Source organism: Henckelia pumila, chromosome 4 (assembly GCF_033568475.1).
Source record: "Henckelia pumila isolate YLH828 chromosome 4, ASM3356847v2, whole genome shotgun sequence".
In the NCBI taxonomy this organism is placed as follows: domain Eukaryota; kingdom Viridiplantae; phylum Streptophyta; class Magnoliopsida; order Lamiales; family Gesneriaceae; genus Henckelia; species Henckelia pumila.
The window spans coordinates 124,568,237-124,590,284 of NC_133123.1; the positions used below are offsets into that span (position 1 = coordinate 124,568,237).

The 22,048-nt window shown below is 33.5% G+C and overlaps 2 protein-coding genes across 2 annotated transcripts; both read left to right on the plus strand.

Moving 5' to 3' along the window:
• Positions 1-12,505: 12,505 nt before the first annotated feature.
• On the plus strand, positions 12,506-14,037 carry LOC140866265 (chalcone 4'-O-glucosyltransferase-like). The gene has a single exon (XM_073271217.1). It carries the CDS (start codon positions 12,512-12,514, stop codon positions 13,904-13,906), a length of 1,395 nt encoding a protein of 464 aa, XP_073127318.1. The 5' UTR covers positions 12,506-12,511; the 3' UTR covers positions 13,907-14,037.
• Positions 14,038-17,322: 3,285 nt separating this feature from the next.
• Positions 17,323-20,470, plus strand: LOC140861684 (protein FAR1-RELATED SEQUENCE 5-like). Its single transcript, XM_073264702.1, has 3 exons — positions 17,323-17,341; positions 17,428-19,629; positions 20,460-20,470. The coding sequence occupies exons 1-3, from the start codon at positions 17,323-17,325 to the stop codon at positions 20,468-20,470; spliced, it is 2,232 nt and encodes a 743-aa protein (XP_073120803.1).
• Positions 20,471-22,048: the final 1,578 nt, after the last annotated feature.

Sequence of the window (22,048 nt, forward strand, 5' to 3'; positions counted from 1 at the left end):
AGGTAATGAATGCAATGCAACAAACTGCTCAGATATAAAAGTATGCGACACACCAGTATCAAATTAGACATAAGCAGGATAACCATAAAGAGAACAGTTACCTGCAATCACATCATCTGGTGCCGCTTGTGCTTGCTCCTCAGTCAATGCAAACACCCTTGCTTGTTGCCTTGGAGGTTGATTCACCGTCTGACCTCCTCCTCTACTCGGTGCGGCAGGCTGTGGTTGAAAAGAGTGAACTGAAGATGTAGATTGACCCACCGGTCTCGATGCTCCTGCACCCTGTGCACCTTCAGATCCTCGTTGTGGACACACTCTTGCAAAGTGTCCCATCTTGTTGCAAATGTGGCAGCTTCCAAACACACGTCGGCATTGTTCATCAGTATGGCGACCTCCACATTTGGTGCAATATACATCAGACTTCTGTCCAGCTCTAGACTGTCGGGATCCACTAGAACTAGAAGAGCTACCACCACCTGATCTCTTGAACTGTTTGCTCTTACCCTTGAAGAAATTTTTCTTTCCACTGCTGCTACCTCCAGCTTCAAATCGAGGTGGCTGTGGAATCTGTGGCTGTTCTTGTGGTTGTCTCACTGGCTGTGGCACAAACTGTGCTCCTCGTTGTTTTAGTATCCCTGCTTCTGCACCCTTTGCTCGATTCAGAGTATCAGCAAAGGTATTTGGTCTTCCCGAATTCACCAGTGTAAACACCTCAGGATTCAAGCCATTGATGAATTGATCGGCTTGAGCTTTGTCACTAACAGCGATATGTGGTGCAAACTTCAACAGGCTAGTGAATTTGGCAACATATTCTTCAATATTCAACTGTCCCTGTTGCAGACTTGCAAACTCTGCTCCCTTGTCCTTGCGATAAGACACAGGAAAGAAACACTGATAGAAAGCAGTTCGAAATACAGACCAGGTAATAACAGTACCTTGGTTTTCCAGTGCTCTCTTCGTCGCTATCCACCAACTCTTGGCAAGGCCATGCAGTTGATGAATTATCAATCTCACACGACAATCATCTATATAATCAATGGACTCAAATAACTGCTCAATATCTTCCAGCCAGTTCTCACACTCTATAGCATTCTCTGTTCCTTGCAACTTCGGTGGTTTGAATGACTGGAATCGTTTCAAAAGTTTCTCCATCGGATTAGCATCACTGAACTCATCAGTAGACGTACTACCCTGTCCATGTTCAGACACTGTCACTGGGACCTGTGCAGCATTTGTCTGTTCAGGCTGATTCGTAGCCAATGTCTGCCTAACTCTCGGTGCTGGTCGGGGAGGCATATCTGATAGTCAAACAGATTAGTGTACAGTTCAATCTCAAATACATCAAGTCTGTTGCAATCCACATTTCCTTCGTAGATCGAGTTTCAATTCATCCTCATAATACATGCTAGTACTTCAATCAAATAACTAAATAGCATGTAATTCACAACATTGTACAGCATACTCTTCGCAAATTATCACAGCATCATGTGACAATTTAATATCTGTAATCAATAAATCATATACCATACAATTATGAAAGCAATAAATAAATCAGAATAAAAGACTCGATCTACCCCGCTCATCTAGTCATAGTCCGAGAAACTTAACGCTCTGATACCACCTGTTGTGGGGCCTCGGGTTGCTAATCTCAAATCTTAAGGGCATTTAATGAATAAACATCATTAAACTAATAAGGAAAGAAAGGATCTAAAAAAAAAATTTTTTTTTTTTTTTTTTTCAAAAAGGGGTGCGCCCCAGCCGCCAAAAACTACCGCGGGGGCGCCCCTGTTTTTTTCCAAAACAGGAGGCTAATCTCCAGGCTGCGCGCGAGCCGTCAAAAATTACCGCGGGGGCGCCTCCTGGAGCAGAAACTTGCCTTGTTCTTTGTCCGCAAATTTGATCCCTTCAACTCCTTCCAATTCATCAAACTCAAGTCTAAAACATGATATAAAATATCCAAATCATGCATATTAATATAAACAAGGTCTCAAGCATCTATACATGTATTTATTGCATCGAACAAGTCGCTAAAGAAACGATAAACGACATAATCTATCTCAAGTTTCATACATGTATTCCAAAACCCACAAGTTCTAAGGTTCCATGCTTCTAACATTCAAAACATCATCTACAACCCGAGTCCTTACGTGCTAGACTCTCTCCCAGCTGTCAATGACGTCGATGATCAGCTCCTGCCCTCTCTGTTGTCATGCACACATACAAAACAAGACAACAGTCGGATAAACTCCGGTGAGATATAATTCTCAGTATAACCAACATATCGAAAGCGTTAAATAAATCATATTAACTCTATTTAAAACTCGACTCAACAAATAGAGTACTCAAACGCTTTAAATACGAATTGATTCATATAAATTCGAAGCCATCAAGATTCATAACTGATCTTGACATGGATATCCATCTAACGAATTCGTAAACGACTCGCAAATAAGGTTAACCGCAACCTTGGCTTAGAATCAATTCGATATAACATCATATCAACTCAAATTTAAAGATCCACTACCTGAGATGGATCGAAAACACCACAATCAAATCAAAACATAAACAAGTATGTGATTTTTACGGGCCAACTCAAAGATAATCATTCTTGAGTTTCAAAGTCCCTACTTCGCAATGTCGTCATTATACCTTCGTTTAATTCGATTCTGAACTCTTCAAATCTAAAAGATACAATCAAAATACAGATATCAAACTTCATATCAATCTATCATGTCAGAAACGAACCAAAACCATCAAGATTTCATCAATCAAAACCATTTCAAACCTCAATCAACTTTCTTCGGTTCAAAGTCGGCGTCTCGTGTTGTTAAGCCTTCAAACTCAACTGAAATTGAACAAGACACATACTTTAACATTTACAATATCTTAATAACAACTTCAACTCAGAATTCGGCTATCAAAACAGTTCCAAAACTCGAATAAACGACGTAGCGATTCAAAATCGGTAACCGACGTAATCCCGACTTCAAAACTTGTAACTCCAATTCATATACCAGCATATAACATATAGAACTCAGCCATAAAACATCTTATCAGCTGTTATAATCATCGATATACATGCTACAAAACATAATCAATCCCTTCAATCATCTAACTTTGATCCGGTTCGAAAATAGAAACGATACCAACGTAAGAACACAATCAACAACCAAAATTCTGATGTCTGCTCCATAATGATTTCGAAATCCATAAAACACAGCATAAAACTTACACGAGATCGAAGCCCTCGTCGTAAGGATTTCAGAACACTTTACGGAATCAAAATCGGACAACCGGTTCAAAAGTTATGGCAATTCGAAAATCAAACTTTCAAAGGGGAAAAAGAAAAAGATCGGCTCTGTTCTTGCTTCAATGTTTTCTGAACAAAAATATCATGCTTACACGTTGCACAAGCTGAGTCAACAAGCCAAAATCTGATAACTTTCACCAAAATTGCACTTTAGTCCCTAGAGTCTTCACTAATTGCAATTTGGTCCTCGGCCCTTATTTTAATTCAATTTCAATCCTAAATAATTTAAGAATATTAGAATTTAAATCAAAACTCCAAATATTCCCAAATTAAATATACTCGAATTAAAATTAAATAAATTCGGATTAATCTATAATTAATCCCGGGCCTTACACTTACTTTGGGCGTCATCCGCTCTTTGAGGAGTGCTTCTGAGGGTCGGGCCGACGACTGTAAAAAGAGACGCTGACTGGGAGGCAACCCAGTGTCATTTTTAGTTTTTATCTTTCATTTTGTTTTTTGCGTTTTATTTTTGTTGTTTTCAGAAACCGAATGCCGCCACCTCCACAGTCAAAGTTTCAATTTGATTCTTCCGTGACGCTGTCAGACGTTGAAGAGGACAGTGCCAACACTTACACCAGGGGAGTTACGTTTTACATTTTTGCATTGCATTATGTTTAGTTGTTTGCTTGTGTCTTGTGTTTTGATGCATTGAGGGCAATGTTTCATTTAAGTGTGGGGGGTGCATTCATTACATTCATTGCATTCATTTTGTTTTTTTTTGTTTCGTATGCATAAGTAGGATGATGATTGTTAGCCTATGATGATGGAAGTGAAAAAATGAAATTTTTGGAAAATTTTACTCTTGATCCGATTTGAGAAACCGTAGGTTGTTTGTTGAATATTCTAAGCACCTTTGTTTAACCAGTGAAGTGTAGTGATATATTTGATATTGTGGATGTCTGTTGGACCATTGCACGACAATAGGTGCTTGTGGAACTTGATGGTTCTTGAGTCTCGATGATCTTGTTGATATAGCATTTACTCTTTTGGGTGCATTTTTTTTGAAAAAAAAAAAAGAGAAAAAAATATATAAAAAAACAAACTTTTATTACATGCCATGAACACTGACTCCATCCGGGTTGCGAGCAAGATGTTTGAAATCCTATTTGTCTTGTTTGTGGCTAAGTTTGCGGATAAAATGGGGTTAATCCTTAAAAAAAAAATTAGTAAGTCATCAGTTCCATCCGGGCTTGGAATGCGAATGAAATCTTATTCACTATTTCATAGCTAATTATGCGGGTAATTATTGGGAATGCAAAAGAAATCGAAAATTGGTGCGTAATCTGCTTAAGAGAGTTTGTGTTTTGTTGATGGATTGTTGGGAGGAGAGTTATTGATTGTGAGACTTGCACTGAATTGTCTTAGGTCGGCGAACAGTCTTGAAGTTTTGTCTTTTGAAGTTGCATGTAGCTGGGGTAACATGTCACACACGCACGTTCGCATTCGATTGAAGTTGTATCATTGATAATCGAGAGTAGTTGTGAGTTTGTTTTTTTTGTGGGAAAACTTCTCTGAGGCTATGTTGTGTATGATTAATCCTTGCTTATATTTTTGTTGTGTTTTCATTTTGCTTTTGCATACTTGCTCGAGGGCGAGCAAGGTTCAAGTGTGGGGGAATTTGATAGTCGTGTTTTGTTTGCATATTTTAGTGCCATTTTGTTAGTATCATGCATTTATGTGTCTTTGTTTATGTTTTATCTTAGTTTTGTTTTATGTCATGCATTTAGCTACATAACATACTCCCGGGTTTAATGGGTAGGAAATACAATGTTTAAATGAAGAAATCAGAATCTGTTCCAGACGCGCTCGATCGGACAAACTCATAGGATCGAGCGCGTCCATAGAAGAAGCAAGGCAGAAGGCTCGCCAATTTCCATGCGCTCGATCCGCCCAATTCATCCGATCGAGCGGGACACTTGAGAAAAGCGGGACAGTAAGTTGGCAGAATTTGCGCGCTCGATCCGTCCAATTCACCCGATCGAGCGCGCGAGTCGTGCAGAAAAAAATAGAATTTTAAGATTTTAAAACTATTATTTTATGGGCTTTATTTCGTGGGATTTCAAATCCATATAAAAAGAGGTCTTTGGACGAGAAATAGGAGGGGAACGCAGAGAGATTTTTGAACGCCGAAAGCAGAGGGGAGACGACTGAAGAGAGGAGAAAACATCTGGCGGCTAGGTTTTATCTTTCTTGTTCTTAGATTTTAATTCATTTAGTTTTTGTACTTGGTTAAGGAAGACGAAACCCTTGATTTTATTTACTTTGTGAGATTTTGATTTTTAGTGTCTAATTCAATTTGAGTATCAAGAGTTGTTCTGATTTATTTCATGCTTGTGTGTTTGATTATTAGATTGATCACCTGATAATTCTTTCGTACAATCTACCGCTGAATTAGAATTCAAATCCGTAATTATTTGAATCATCTGATTTGTGAAGCAAATGCGTTTAATATTTTCTGTTGTTGAATTTGTTAAATCGTAGGAACAACAATTGACTAGGCTAAATATATCCGCTGGTGCATGTGTTGTCTAGATTCATCAGTTTCACTCATTTGAATGCTACCGTGGATTTAAATCTAATCGCTGGTATTGTGTTAATTTATGGGGTAAGGGTTAACTTAGAACGTTGGTGTCTAGTTAACTAAAATTAAGGTGAAACATGAATTAAATTTCCAATGATGAATATTCAATGTGAATTAATTATTTTTAGGGAATCGATGATCGAATTAATAATTTCAAGGGTGTAGTCGACCGATACCAAGTCTCGTTAATTTATTGATCTTCCTTATTTTAATTTTTGCATAGTAGTTAGTAAAATCCAAAAATCCCCTTTTATTTATTTTCAGTATTTTTAATAACACAAATAAATTTCACTTTCCTCGAGGGAACGATCCCTACTCTCGCTACTACATGTTTATTTATTTAATCTGAGTTGGGTTAATTTGGGCACGACACGACTAAGCGCTGCCAGCATATTTGACAGGTTGGAGATTGTGCGAGCTCGGATAAAACACCAGGTTATCCAAGTGATGTTGAATCACCTAAAAGATTCGATATTCCATCTTTAAGGAATATTTGGACAAGATCTCAGCCGAGCTAGGCCCGTGACCTTGGAATTTCAGAAGATTTGACAAGCTGGGCCACTGGCCTTGGATTCTGGTCTTGTCAAACTGTGACGGTCAAGATTCCACAGATATCTCAGGTCGGTGGGAGCTTAAGGGTCATTTCATCCAAGAAACTTCACGAACTTTTAGTCTTTGACTTCAGTTCGACTTTTAGGAGGGGACTTGTGATATCCCGGGAGGAGATCAGCTTAGGCCGTCGAAGACCCTCACCCATTATCTCAGAAGATCGGCAGATCTCCATCGCCACCAACCCCAAGTTTACAACATGTAAGGTCGGCAGGTTGGCAGAGCTCCCTCGTCACCAACCCCAAGTCGGTAACAAGTTAGGTCGGAAGGTCGGCAAAGCTCCCTTGCTATCAATCCCAGGTCGGCCAAGATGTTAGGTCGGCAGGTCGGTAGAGCTCACTTACAATTAGCCTCAGGTCGGTTAAGGTGGAAGGTCGGCTAAGTTACCTCGGCAGGTCGGCAGAGCTCCTTTGCCATTAGCCCCAGGATCGCTAATGTGGGAAGTCGGCTCAGTTACCATGGCAAGTCTGATTGGTCAAGCCATACCAAATCACAGCAGATATTCTACCTTTTCATCTTTAGAGGGGATTCGTACAAGATCTCAGCCAAGATCAGCGGGATTGTGATCCCTACAATCACGAGTTCTATTTAAGAAAGGTCAACATCAAATCCGATAACCTCTCCTATAAATACCAGGTCTGATTTCATTGTTAAGGGTCCAATTTCTCTCATTCACACAATACTTGCTATATTCTCTCTATTTCTCATAACTGACTTGAGCGTCGAAGGAGATATGCCGAAAATATCTTCCAGCCCCCTTCTAACACTCTTGATCGTAATTTTCAGGTCAAATTTAGGTCGGAAAGCTACATTTAGCTCAGCTCGACCTCTGTCAGTCTTGGGTCGGAAGAAGCATTCAGCTCAGTTAGGAGATCACCTATTTCAACAATATCAAATACCTTTATATTAATCATTAAAAATTATTTATCAAATTAGAATAAACTTTTAATGAAATTTAACTAAAATACTCATTTTACCCCTTATAAATCATATTTAATTAAATATCGTATTTCATAAGGGTTAAAATTATGTATATTAGTTAGATTGATGTATCAATATAGGATTTATGTACGTACCAATATTTTTTTTTTCACTCTTATCATTTTGAGTTTAAAGTTTACTATTTAAAATCGAATTCTTAGTAATAAATATTAATGGTTAAATATGGGGAAAATAAATCTAATTTTAAAGAAAATAACAAATAAATATAAAAAACAATTAAAAAAATAAATAAACCATCCATGCCTAAAAACGAGAAAATAAGTAAGAAGAAGGAAGAAATAAAGAAAAACAAAAAATAAATAAATAAATTGAAGAAAGAGGAAAATAAAACAAATAATGAGTGAGACTGCTGAGACGCATCTATTTGTCAACATTGTGTATATATTATATATAGTTTTGATTGAATTTACATTAATGAGCTGTCTGCTCATTATGATTAATGCGTGCGCGTGCTTACCTTCCAGGCAATTGAGCTCAAAATTCTTGCTTACTCTCCTGGTAATTGAGCTCTGTCAACTACTTCTAAAGATGATGTGTATAAATTGTTTGCTAAAAAAAAAAAATCCTAATAATTATAACATTTAAATACAATGAAGATTATACTTATTTCATGCTAACGTATTAATTTAGCTAGCCATTTAGTTAGTTTATATACCATGAAGGGTAATGTGAGTTGCAGATAAATAAACCGTAAACAACATTATTAATCCAGTCCTAATTATCTTGATAGAAGTTATTAAGTCATAGTAAGAAATCAACGGAATTAAATGTATAATTAAGAAGTGGCATGCATCTACTATACCTACCAGTTTGTTCGATTTATCTGATCATGTGGGCTCTGTCTGCAGGGGATCAAGGGCTCATATATTTTGGTGATCAATGGCTCATATATTTTGCAGGGGTAATGTAAAAAAATAAAAAAAATAAATTAAAAAAAAACCCCAAAAGAGGTCATTGGATTACCTATACAGGTCTGAGGGATAGCATCGAACAAGCCTAACTACCTACCTACCATATTGTTGGTAAAGTAACACTTTTGTGAGACGGTCTCATCCATGAAACAGGTCAATTCTACCCATATTTATAAAAATAAGTAATACTTTTGACATAAATTGTAATACTTTTTAATGGATAACCCATATAAAAGATCCGTCTCATAAATATGACCCTTAAGACCGTCTCATACAAGTTTTTGCCTTGTTGATAATAGTCTTATTGGTTCAATATGTGTGGTCATATTTGTGTGTAAATTCCATGTGAATATATATTCTGTCGTGCTTCCTAGTCCTACATTCCCTTTCTTTTAAAGTGACGAAAGAAAAAGGTCATTAGCCTTTTAAATCATGCTGATAAGTGCAAGTCGGTGAACTTGTACTCTAGCGATTTTATCGATCAAAGCAGGACTGGAAGTGGTGCGCGAAATGGATTTATCAAATGTGATGGTAGCTTCAGATTTTCTTTTGGCAGTGCAAGCATCAGTCACGATACCTAAAGATAATCTTAGTTATGTGGGTCTCTGTGTTGCAAAAATTAATGTGCTTGGTTCACTCTTTATCTAAACTAGTATTTCACCCGAGCGATACACGGATTATATGTTATATATAATATAAATAAATTGGATCAAATGAAAATATTGACAATAAAATTAAAATATAAACAAATTTAATTTTACAATGAATAATAATAATTATAATAATAATAATAATGTTAAAAAAGTACTTTTTAAAACGGCAAAAAAAATTTAAACAAAAATATGTCGTGTGACGCACGTGATGTTATTTTATACAGTTAATGATAAAAAATAGTAAAAATGAACATTTGAACGAATAATCGAAATATGTATTATATATCATATCATTAGAAAACGAACAATCATCTTATAAATTTTGAAAAATTTCCTTAAATACGATGTTTGTTGAATTTTTTTGGTTGGTCTTACCATCGCATATCAAGATTTTGAAACTCTTATGGTTGCATGTATGCGTGTTCCCTGAAAGTGAGAAAAAGCATAACAAATCGAAGTTAGATTGATGATAAAAATAAATCACAAAAGGTTTGCGATAAAAAAAAACAAACAAATCGAATTAAAATAGAAGATGAATATAAATCACAAAAAGTTTGTGTACCTCAACATCTTGGAATAGTTATTCCATTGTCAGATCTTCCTTGATTTTGTATGGAGGTAGATCGATCGTAACAACACATTAATCGTAATTTTAGTGTTCAATGCAAGTCTGAAGATTTATTTCACTAATAACTTTGAAATATCTAATCAAGTATCATATTTTGAACCAAAATTATAATATATATGCCATTATAATGAATTTTTTTATATACACATATATGTAAAATTAACTAAAATTAATTAAAAATATTTCAAATAAATATTTTAACTTTTATTGATAATACTTATTTAATTATTTAATTATTCAAATTCATAATGACTAATCAAATTATTTATTGCTTATTTTATTATTTTTATTCAAAATTATATCTTTTATTATATTTGTATAATTATATATGATAACATTAAAAAAATTATTTATGATAATATTTATTATGTTTATCAAGTGTGTAAATATAATAATATTATTTTAAAATCAATATACTTACATAAATATATTATAACTACTTATGAATATTATATATATAGATTTGTTGTTTCCACTCCTACACTTTTTTCTTGGATGGTTGGAGATTTTCCTGGCTGGATGATTAAACTTGTAATTTCGGATCTTCAACTATGAAATTAAATTACAAGTTTTTTTTTTCAAAAAATAATAATAATAATAATAATAATAATAATAATTTTTTCAAGAAAATAATTAATGTTAGTTTTATTTTTAAAAATATTTGGAAAATAAATAATAATAATTTCTTGGAAAATAATCAGTATTGGTTTTATAATTAATCATTATCGCAATCATAATATTATAATCCAAATCAACTATGTCATTGTTTATGGAGTATGACATATCATTTCAGTTACGTAAATAATCACGATATATTTTAAATAATCCGAATCTTGAAATTGTTTCCCATTGAGTTTTCGTTTTGAAAACTCATCGTTAGTTAAATTTATTCGTTGTAATTTTTAGTTAATTGAATTCAAACCATTTCGTAGATCTAGATATGATTAAGATTATATTAGTTGCAAAGATTTAATATAATATCATCTGATTCATTATGTGAAATCGACTTGGACTTAATTTCTAGATTATATCTTGACATCATACGCTTGTGAGCGAAAACACCAAATAAAAACTTTTAATCAATGTTTTCAAAACCGGTTTGATCGTAAACCGATTAGGGCTGGCATACCAAACCAAAAATACCGAATTTTTGGGATACCGTAGCGGATGTTTTTCGATATACATACATATTTTTGGCATACGAAATTTTCTTCGGTATTTATACGTTATCAATATGACTTTTTTTATATCAAAATTTTGAAATTTCAGTATCGGTACTATTATGAATTTTTTTTATATCGATATTTTTGATACGGTATATCGAAAACTCATTACTAAAACCGATCACAAGTTCGGTCTGAAACACCCTTAAAATTATTTAACGATCAAAATCATTAAAGAACCGGAAAACTAATTGAACCTAAATATTTGAAAAACAGGTTCAACTGAATTTTGTAATTTTTTTTTAATTTTTTTAATTTTAAAACCTTAAATTTAATATTTATTATATATATATACATAATTATTTGAAATTTTTTAATTTCTTAAAAATATTATTTTAATAATAATCAATTTTATTTAATTAATAAATTTATTTTTAAAATTATGTATAACTATAATTGATGTTTGAATATATTTATATAGTTATTAGTTTTCAAACTTTGATATATGTTTTAATGTATTTACATAGATTTTTTAGGTTTTTAAAATTTAAAATATATTATTCGTTATATTATAAACAGTTTTTCGGTTTGTTCGGTTAAATTGGTTCAATCGATTGGACTTTTTCTTTAAAAAAAATCGGTTCGATTATCAATCTAATTACAAAAAAATTTTCTAATTATCATTAAAATAAAATCATGATATGAAAACAGAAAAGTTGGTTTCCAATCTAGAATAAGGGATAACTACATTTTTAGCCTTGTTATTTGAATTTTTTTTTCACTTTTAATCCTATTAATATTTGTATTTTCAGTCCTACAACTTGAATGATTTTTTTTTTATTTTTGATCTTGTTAAAATATTTTTTTTTTTTTAATCATATGACTTGTATGTCGTTTTATTTTTTTTGGTTGTTTTATTTTTTAAAAAAAAGCAAAAACCTTAAGGCATAGCCATTAGGGTGATGTGATCCTATTGGGAGGAGCTCTTTCTATTGTCAAAGCAAAGGGCGCTCTGATTGCACAGAACGCCCTTTGCCCATTTCTTTCTTTTTTTTAAAATTAATTTTAATAATTTATATATATATATATATATATATATAATATTACCGTTATATATATATATTATTATTTTTAAATGTATATTATATTAATAAAAATTATATTTATTTTGTATGAAATACATTTATTAAATATCAATAAAAATTATATTTATTTTATTTATTACTATAAAATATGTTATTTTTTATTAATTAAATTAAACTATTTATATAAATTATGTATATATAAATATATAAAATGAATTGATAGTTGAAATATTTGAATTGAGTGTGTGGTTCATAAAAAGTTGTTTGAGTGTTTTGTTATAGTGAAAAATTGAATGAGGTCTTTGTTTTTGAAGTGACAATTACGTGATGGAGCGGGAACCACAAAAGAATGGTTATATGGATTTTGACATTGTGAATGCCCTTATAAATGGCTCATTCTATAACGCACCGAATGAAATATGCAGCATTCATCATTCATTGGCCCGAACCCCTAGCTGGACGTGGGGCCCGGGCCAATGAATGGCCCAGAGAAGCACCCCTTATAAATGGACTCATGAACTGACTCTTCCCCATTCGTTCATTCTGAATTTGGCGTCCAATCAACAATGGCTGATACCATTGTTCTTTACGCGGCGCCGGAGCACCTCAATTCCATGCTAATACTCGCAATATACATTACTAAACACCACCAAGAAGTCGTCCATGTCACCATCCTCAGCACTGCTTCCACCTCCGCCACCGCCACAGTCGCCGCCATCCCCTCAATAACCTACCACCGCCTCTCCCACGCCACTGCTCCCCCTCCAAATCATGTCACCCATCCCGTTGAACTCTTCTTCGAAATCCCACGTCTCCTCAACCCTGCAGTAAGCGAAGCCCTTGAAGAAATATCCAAGAAATCAAGAATCAGAGCTTTTGTCATCGATTTCTTTTGTAATTCAGCGTTTGAAGTTTCTAAAAGCTTGAGTATTCCCACTTACTTCTACATCAGCTCCGGTGGATATGGACTTTGCGTGTTTCTTTACTTTCCCACCGTTCACCAAACCATTCGTGAAGATATAGGAATCTTCAACGATTTTCTTGAGATTCCTGGGTGTCCACGAATTCAATCAACAGATTTTCCCAGTGGAATGCATTTTCGAGTGAGTAACATCTACAAACACTTTCTAGACACTGCAATTAACATCGGAAGATCGGATGGAATCCTCGTGAACTCGTTTGATGCGCTCGAGCCTAAAGCCAAAGAAGCACTGGTTAAGGATTTGTGTACACCAAATTCTAAAACTCCTCCAGTTTACTTTATTGGCCCGTTAATTCCTGAAAGTAACAGCAAGAATGGTGTTACAGAGCTCGAATGCTTGAAATGGCTGGATTTACAACCACCAAGAAGCGTGATATTTCTCTGTTTCGGCAGAAGGGGTTTGTTTTCGGCGGAGCAGTTGAAGGAAATGGCGGCTGGTTTAGAAAACAGTGGGCATAGGTTTCTCTGGGCAGTCCGCAGTCCGCCGGGAAAGCCTACACCACCGTCGCAGGAGGAGCTGGACTTGGACGCTGTTCTTCCACAGGGTTTCTTGGAGAGAACAAGAAACAGAGGATTTGTTTTGAAGTCATGGGCTCCGCAGAAGGAGGTTCTGAGCCACGACTCCGTCGCGGGATTCGTGACACACTGCGGACGGAGCTCGGCGCTGGAATCGGTATCGTTCGGCGTGCCGATGATCTGTTGGCCTCTGTACGCTGAGCAGAAGATGCAACGGGAATTCATGGTGGAGGGAATGAAGGTGGCGCTGCGGCTGGACATGGCGGATGATGGGTTTGTAACTGCGGCCGAGCTTGAGAAGCGTATTAGGGAGTTGATGGAGTCCGAGAATGGGAACGAGGTCCGGCGACGTGTGGAGGAGATGAAAAACGCCGGCAAAGCTGCGGCGGAGAATGGCGGATCGTCGGTGGTGGAGTTGGAGAAGTTTATGAGTGCGGTTAATAAAGTTGCAAATCATAATTAATAACTGAGAAAATTACAATTTGGATTCGATAGTTTTGTCATTTTCAAATTTTGGTATTTTATGTTTTTAGATTTCAATTTTAGTAATGTATGTTTTGATTTTAGGCAATTTTAGTTATTTGTCATCGAAAATGTTGATGTGACACTATACACGTAACCTCCATGCTAGCGCTACATTTTTGCTACATCAGCGTTAGGTCTAAAAAGGATAATTTTTAAAAAAAAAAAACAAAAATAACAGACTAAAATTAAAATTGACAATACAAAATATCAAAATCTCAAAAGACAAACATACGGGACCACAAATTTTTTTTTGTTTTTTAAAAAAAACAGTTCTAAAATATTGAATATTTTTAAAAATAATTAACTCCGCTGCACGTGAATTATCATGTGCATAGATTGCTAATATATTTAATAAACTTTCAGTTGTCTTCGGTTTTTAACTACATAGCCTACAACTTAGCTACTGTGCGTATTTTTTATAATTGAGAACCTGTAATCGTTACTTATCAATGCACATATATTGGATAAAATTATTAATCTCGTATAAGGAGATGAAATTACTTATCTAAATAAATTTAGGTAAAAGAAATTACCAATTAATTCAAGCAATAGTTAGTAAAAAGACCAAGAAACACAACACGACTGGATCATACGTAAATTTCGAACCTACCCCACACCACCCATTGGTATTAGCCCATGGGTCAGTGTACTTCACAATTTAATCATGCATGTGACTTTATATGGACAAAAAAAATTATTTATTGATTATGAAAAAAAAAAGGAAATTATAAATTTGAATTCGGCTCAGACAAAAAATTTCTAAGATACGATCTTGACAATGATTTGTTTAAGTTCTTTGGGAGTTTCCCTTTATTTTTCTTCTGAAAATTTTGCAGAAAAGGGGTCTGTTTAATTTATTTTCACAAAAGTTGTGGCCTGTGAGTCTCTAGTTTTGTTGATATTACTAAATTATTTCTTAAAGTATGTTGAGTGGTACGGGTGCAAACGAACCAAACCGAAACTATTATGTTCGATAGTTCGTGAATAGTTTGCGAGCTTTAATATTTAATTAATATAATATACTTAACCATTGTTTGGTTTGATGTATTATTAATCTATGTATAACTTATTCCAATCAATTTCGCCTTATTTTCGTCATATTATTTATCTATTTATTAATTAATAATTTTACATCAATTAAATCAAATAAATTATAATCTATCCATCAAATCAAATAATGTATTAACTATTTTTTCTTATTTATTTTTAATTTACATTATATTATTTATCTATGGATTACTTATCCTATCACTCAAATCAACGGAGCCTAAATATAATAAATATATATATCACTCAAACCAAACGGAGCCTAAATATAATAAATATATATATCTTTCAAACTTTTTCGAACATTTCGAACCATAATATCCGAATAGTTCACGAATAAGTTCGAATATTTCAAGCCGAACTATCGAACTTCATTTCGAGCCGAACTCGAGCCAAAATATTTAAAATTATCGAACTTCGAACCGAGCTCGAACTCGAATATACTCTTATCGAGCCGAATTCGAGCCTTAAAATTTTATCATTATTCGGCTCGATTCGGTTCATTTGCACCCCTATTCAGTGTTGTGAGAATGCTAGTGTAATGAAGTTGACAACTTCTTTGCATGTTGGTGATGTTGAAATATAAATTTTTTATTTCATTAAATACATGAATTTTTTAAACACAAAATAAAATTGCATATAATTGAAAAATGTTTTATTACTAATTTTATTTTTTTAAAAAAATGTTTTACTATTAATTTTAATTTTTAAATTTTTTTAAAATTTATTATTATTAATTTTAATAATTTAAAAAGACAAATTAATCTGACCGTTGGATTTGAGTTGATTTTTTTAAAAACAATTAAATTTTTAAAAAAAAATTAAATGTTGTAGGCGGAAATCACCATGTGAGACCGTTGAACGGGCAAGAAATTAAATAGGCGAGGAAACCCACTTTCTCGCATAGGCTTCCTCATCTATTGTACACGCCCTTATGTATTTCCTTATTTTTAAAGTTGCAATATCTTATGCCCCATCTCGTTACAGAGTGAGTCTGGGTGTGACGTTTGGCCAAATTTGAGAGCCACTATTCCAAAATTCGACGGGTAAATATCGGACTGGATCCTCAACTCCGCTAAAAAGGTAAAAAAAAAAAAAATCAAATCTTGAAAGAAATATCGAACATTATCAGAGCATTTTCGACAATAACATAAAGGGTAAATCCTATATGTTGAACCTTTACTCGAGATGCAGCACAACCCTTGGATTAACATGTACTTCATTGTATGGGTTGAGGTCCTTTGGGGGTGGGTCGATCCTACAGATGTGGTAGTGCCCTGACCCATTCAAAATCTGACATTTGTCTCTTTACTAATTTTCTTTTTTTATTTATTTTTCTGAGCTTTTACTTTACCATGGTTTGTTTACCAAATTGGAGGGAAATTCGCGTCAATTTTTTCAATCACATCCGCCGAATTTTTTACTAACATCACACGTTTTCTTCATCAAAATTTTCATCAACCACCATCAAATTCCTTTTAAAAAACCTTTCTTCCTCCTCCATTGCCTTTGCCGCGGGAGACTCACCCATCATTGCCGTGCTGCTGTAAAATTTTTTTGCATTTAGCCTATCATCTTCCTCATGCCAAGTACTTTTTTTCCTTAGCTATTTAATTCTGTACTTTATTGGTTTATATATATATACATATGGTTATATACAGTTTATAAATTATCATTATTATTATGTAATGGAATGAAATGAAATTAGTGGCGCCTTATCACTTTCGATAAATGTTGAAAAAAGGGGTTTATTATTATTATTATTATTATTATTATTATTATTTTAGTGGTAAAAAAAGGGTTTTATTAATTATAGACAACACATTTTGTATATTTTTGTGATTTATGAGCTGCCTTCGTAAAGTTTCACACACCAATCTACTGATAACTCCAACAATCAGCTTTATAGTTTTTTAATTAATTTAATTAGTGGTAATTAATCAGGATCATTTTTTTATAAGATAAAACAATAGTAAATTAGTAATCCATACGTTGCATAATAATTTATAACAAAAAAACATCTTTTTATTTTATGTTTGAGGTTTTTATGATAAATTTAAGTTTTAATAATAAAAAAATGAACACTTTGAAAATTACCAATCATATCAGAATTTTTAATCTTGCAAATGTGAATTTTATAAGCTCTTTTAGGCACTTGTTTTTCACGTAAAAGTTGAAAGTTCTTTATGCAGTTGAAAAAATAGTTTCTTTAGTGATAAATAATAAATGAAAATCTTTAATTGAATTTTTGTTTGATTTTTATGTAGGTCATTGTTCATTCATAATCTCTTATGCGAAATCGATAATATGATAAGCGATACACCAGGTTTGTAGTTCTTTTATCATTGTAAGGAAAATTGTCATCTTTAAACTTTTAAGTTTCAAATTATGAAAGTTAATTTGTTGTTTCAGACTTAGTGGGAGGAATCAGTATTGGAGTTGAAGTTGAGAATAGAAATGAAGAGCAATGTGTAGTTTTTGAATCTTCAAACACTGGACATATTCAGGTATCTACAGAATCTCTTGAAAATCAATTGGAGAATAGATTGCGTGTTGGCCAAATTGTTAGGAGTGTTGAAGATGCCTATTTGCTATATTGTAATTATGCACATGCCAAAGGTTTTAGCGTTAAGAAAGGTGATCAACGTTATTTCACTGGCACTAAAGAACTCCAGGCTAAAGATTTCGAATGTTCTTGTCAAGGTGGTAAAGATGAAAAATGTTCTAGCGAAAGAATTCCTATCTACTTAAAGCCAACATCTAGAACTAGATGTAAAGCCAAACTGAGAATAACGAGACAAAATGGTGGAGAATGGAAAGTAGCTAAGTTTGTGATAGAACATAACCATGAAATGGTTATGGCTGATCAAAGACATTTGTTGAGATCATCACGCAACATTTCGTATGCTCAAAAGTCCACCTTAGAAGCAATGGTAAGTGCTGGGATTTCTGTAGCTAGTGCAGTTTCATATATGGAAAACGAAGCACAAGGATCACAGAATTTGGGATTTGTTCGAAAAGATGCATATGATCACCTCAATCGTATAAAGAAACATACGAAAGTTGAGGATGGGGATGCTGCTGCATTGCTTCACTATTTTATAAACAAGTCCAACACCGAGTCTAATTTTTATTGGAATGTTCAATTAGATGATGACAATCGAGTGATGAATTTTTTCTTTAGAGATCACAGATGCTTGATTGATTACGAATATTTTGGAGATGTTCTATCGGTCGATACTACTTATCAGACTAATAGATACAACTTGATATGTGCCCCTTTTATTGGAATAAATCATCACAAGCAAAATGTCATGTTTGGTTTGGCGTTCTTGTCAGATGAGACTGAGAATACATTTGAATGGTTGTTTGGAACATTTCTTGCTTCTATGAGTGGGAAACAGCCTGAAACAATATTCACGGATCAGTGTCGAGCAATGATGAATGCAATAGAAACAATATTTCCATGTGCACATCATCGGTTGTGTCAATGGCATATCAATCAAAATTCCCCATCACACTTGGGTCACTTGAACGGTGATTCAAATTTTAAACAATTGTGGCATAAGTGCATGAGTCAATGTGAATCTGAAGAAGACTTTGAGGGAACATGGAGATATATGATCGACGAATATAATCTCAGTAGTCATAAATGGTTGAATGTCATGTATAAATTGAGACATAAATGGGCTACTACTTTCAGCAATCTCAAGTTCAGTGCGGGTCTTTTGGCTACTTCTAGAAGCGAGAGTACGAATGCTGTTTTTAAGAAAGTGGTTGACAAAGCCTTTTCATTGTATGATTTTGTGCTCAGTTATGAAAAAATTCAAAGCAATTGGCGAGAAAGTGAAAAGGTCGAGGATACTCGTTGTCGTCATGGGAAGGCTTCGATGATTTTGAAACATAATCCTTTGTTGAATTGTGCTGCTGATATCTATACACTCACCATATTCAAGCTGTTTGAATTAGAATTTATCAATTCATTGAACACAACATTCATTCAACAACCTTCGAACTTTAGTGACTCTTTACTTGAGTTCAAGGTAATATCTCATGGTGAAAATACAAGGGCTAAGCAAGTGGTGTTCAATAAGGAGACTCACGAAGTAAAATGCAGTTGTCACAAATTTGAGTCGATGGGAATATTGTGCAAGCATGCTTTGAAAGTCTTTAATGTGATGAATGTGCATATCATTCCCAATTCATGCATAAAGAAACGATGGATGAAAAATGCAAGGAATAGAATACTTGATGATGCTGGAGAAATTGAAAGTGAAAGTGGTCGTGAATCTGAGATGGTGTTTGTTAATCACAGTATGAGGTCGATATATTCTCTTAGCATGAGATGTAAAGCTCATGAAATAGCAAGAAGTAAGTTGACTGAAATTCTTGATAGTGCATGCAAGCAAATAAATGTGTTGCTCGAAGAACTAGGGCTAGATAATCAAAATGCTTCCAAAAATGTTGCTGAAAAAGAGAATGTCATGTTAAACGAAATGTTCGTGCGTAATCCTATTAGTGTCAAGTCAAGAGGAATCACTGACACTAATATTGTACGTCATTGGGATGGAAAAAACAAAAAGAGAAAAAGAAATGTCAAAGCCGCGAAATCAAGTAAGTTTTTATTTTATTTACGATTATATTTATTTATTAACTAAATCCTTGATTATGTATTACTCTACACAATTTAGATGAAAAATTCACCAAAAGAAAAGGACAAAGTTCACAGGATGCAAACAATGTCCTACAACCACAATATCCAAGGACACCTTCATCACAGTACACTAATGCTCAATCTTCTCAATTTCCATCCACTGCGCCTCAATTTGGAAGCAATCAATCATTTCATCAATATCAATCTCAATGGGTGAATGTATTTTATTAATGAAGTTTCAACATTCATAAATTTGAGTTAGTTTAATTAATTTTCAAAGTTAAGTGAGTAATCATGAAGTTTTTTTTTATGTTTACATAGGGACCTTTTGATAACCACTGAAGTTCTCCTAGTCAAGGTGCATTTTTTGTTAAAGATATTTCAAGCACACTTCTATGGACAATATGATCAACTGAGCACAGGTAACTTGTTAAATTTTTAAATTTGGAGTTGTGATAGCAAGAAGAACAAAAAAATTTAAAACTTCTTGTTTCAAGTAATTTTTTTTCCAGGTTTTGATTTGATGAAGAAAATGAAGGTAAAAACTCAGTTGTGGAATGATGACATCAAGAATGATTTATCTTGATTTAGACAGAAAATGCCATAATTAGATGTAATTTGTTTTGGTTGTATTCTTGGAGATTATTAGAATCAACATTATGAATTGAACATGTGTGTATTTCTCATTTTGGTGGATAATGTGGGTTGTGAATGAAATGTATTTATCCAAATGTTTATTTTTCCGCTGTTTCTTTTGTATTGAATGATTGAAATGATGTTGTTTTTGTAGACATGAGGTGAAGTTCTTTCATTTAATCCATATAATAGATATTATTTTCTCATGTCGGTGTCTATTGTTTTTTTAAAGGAATATACACGATTTTATTATTGTGTTAAAAGGTCATTTTGCACAGCATAAGACAATAAGATAGGGATATTATCAGCAAATACAAAATCCTCATGGGAGTGCATACTATATTGAGCAAACTTATGTATCATTTTGTCTACATGTCTCTTGTTTTAGATTAAAAACAAGATACTTAACATTTCAAAGTAGTTTTTAACATAATATGATAAACGAGAGATATTTTTTCCCCTTAAATCAATGTAATTCGAATTCTCATGATTTTTAGTTGGCATATGTTTAGTTGGCATTTACTCGCATAGTCGTGCGACTTTAAAGTTTGCTTTCAAATTCTACCAATTTTGACATACTTGATCCCGACCAATTTCACTCAAACTTAATCAAAACTGTTAATCAAAAAAGTTAAAGAAGATCAATAAATTATATTAAAATAACATCATTTTTGTAAGGGGATAATAAGAATTTATTTTACAATTCCCATTACAATCATGTATTTGATCACACATAGCTAATATCTTCTTCTGGCCTTGTGACGACTTGCACGACGAGTAGAGAATCCAATGAGATGTGTTGAATCTGAATGTTGTGCTATCGAACGGTATTATTTCCATCTTGCATTGGAAGAACTCACCCATCGTGACAAAATGTAGCATATAATTTTTTTTACCAGAAGCCAGAACCGGCTGACCCTTGTGATTAAGAATCACACCTCCAATTATGCAACTATTGGAGCTCTCCTTGTAAGTGGCATCGACATCCAATCTATACTAATTTTCTGACGGAGCAAGCCACGACTCCAGAGAGATATTATTAATTGGCTCGATTTCTCTAGTTATTGCTGTTATTTATAAATAAACATTATTAGCATGCATATTACCCTTTTTTTGGAGATTTGAAAGTTAAATACACCCAAAACTGAAAATTCGAAAGAGAATTGAAATATAATAAGTCTTATTGTGAAGAAAAAAAAACTAAAGGAAACACGTTAATCTCAACCACTACAAGGATGAAATCCACATGTCTATATAAAACAGATTAATTTACGTAAATATTAACCGAGTCTGAATTAAGATTAAAATTATGATTATGTTTGGAACCTTCTTGAAATTTACATGTTAGAACATCAAAAAATCTTTTCGGACTCAAAAGATGTTTCTAATTAATATTGATCCATCAAGTAAAATAATTCAAGAAAAATTAAAGAAAGATACCAACATTTAGTCACAAACACCAGCAAGAAGCCTTCCGAATTAGTTTTGGATTCTACAAGAAGCCCGTAGTTCTCAGGCCTAACCCTTTCTAGAAAGGTGCAAAATTAAAAATCAAATAGCAGAACACTCATAATATTCTTGAAATCAAAATCAAGAAAGATAATGTTCAACAAATTTTTTAGAATGTGCAATTCGACCAGATTACACATTCAAAAGAAAAATAATTTGCTTTGAAAAAAAAAAATAAAGGATACAATCACACAAAACAACAATCAACATAATAGGAACTGAACTTAGCATCGA

Bases quoted from the DNA above. Each gene is read 5' to 3' on its own strand.
- LOC140866265 (XM_073271217.1), top strand. From the start codon at position 12,512: ATGGCTGATACCATTGTTCTTTACGCGGCGCCGGAGCACCTCAATTCC.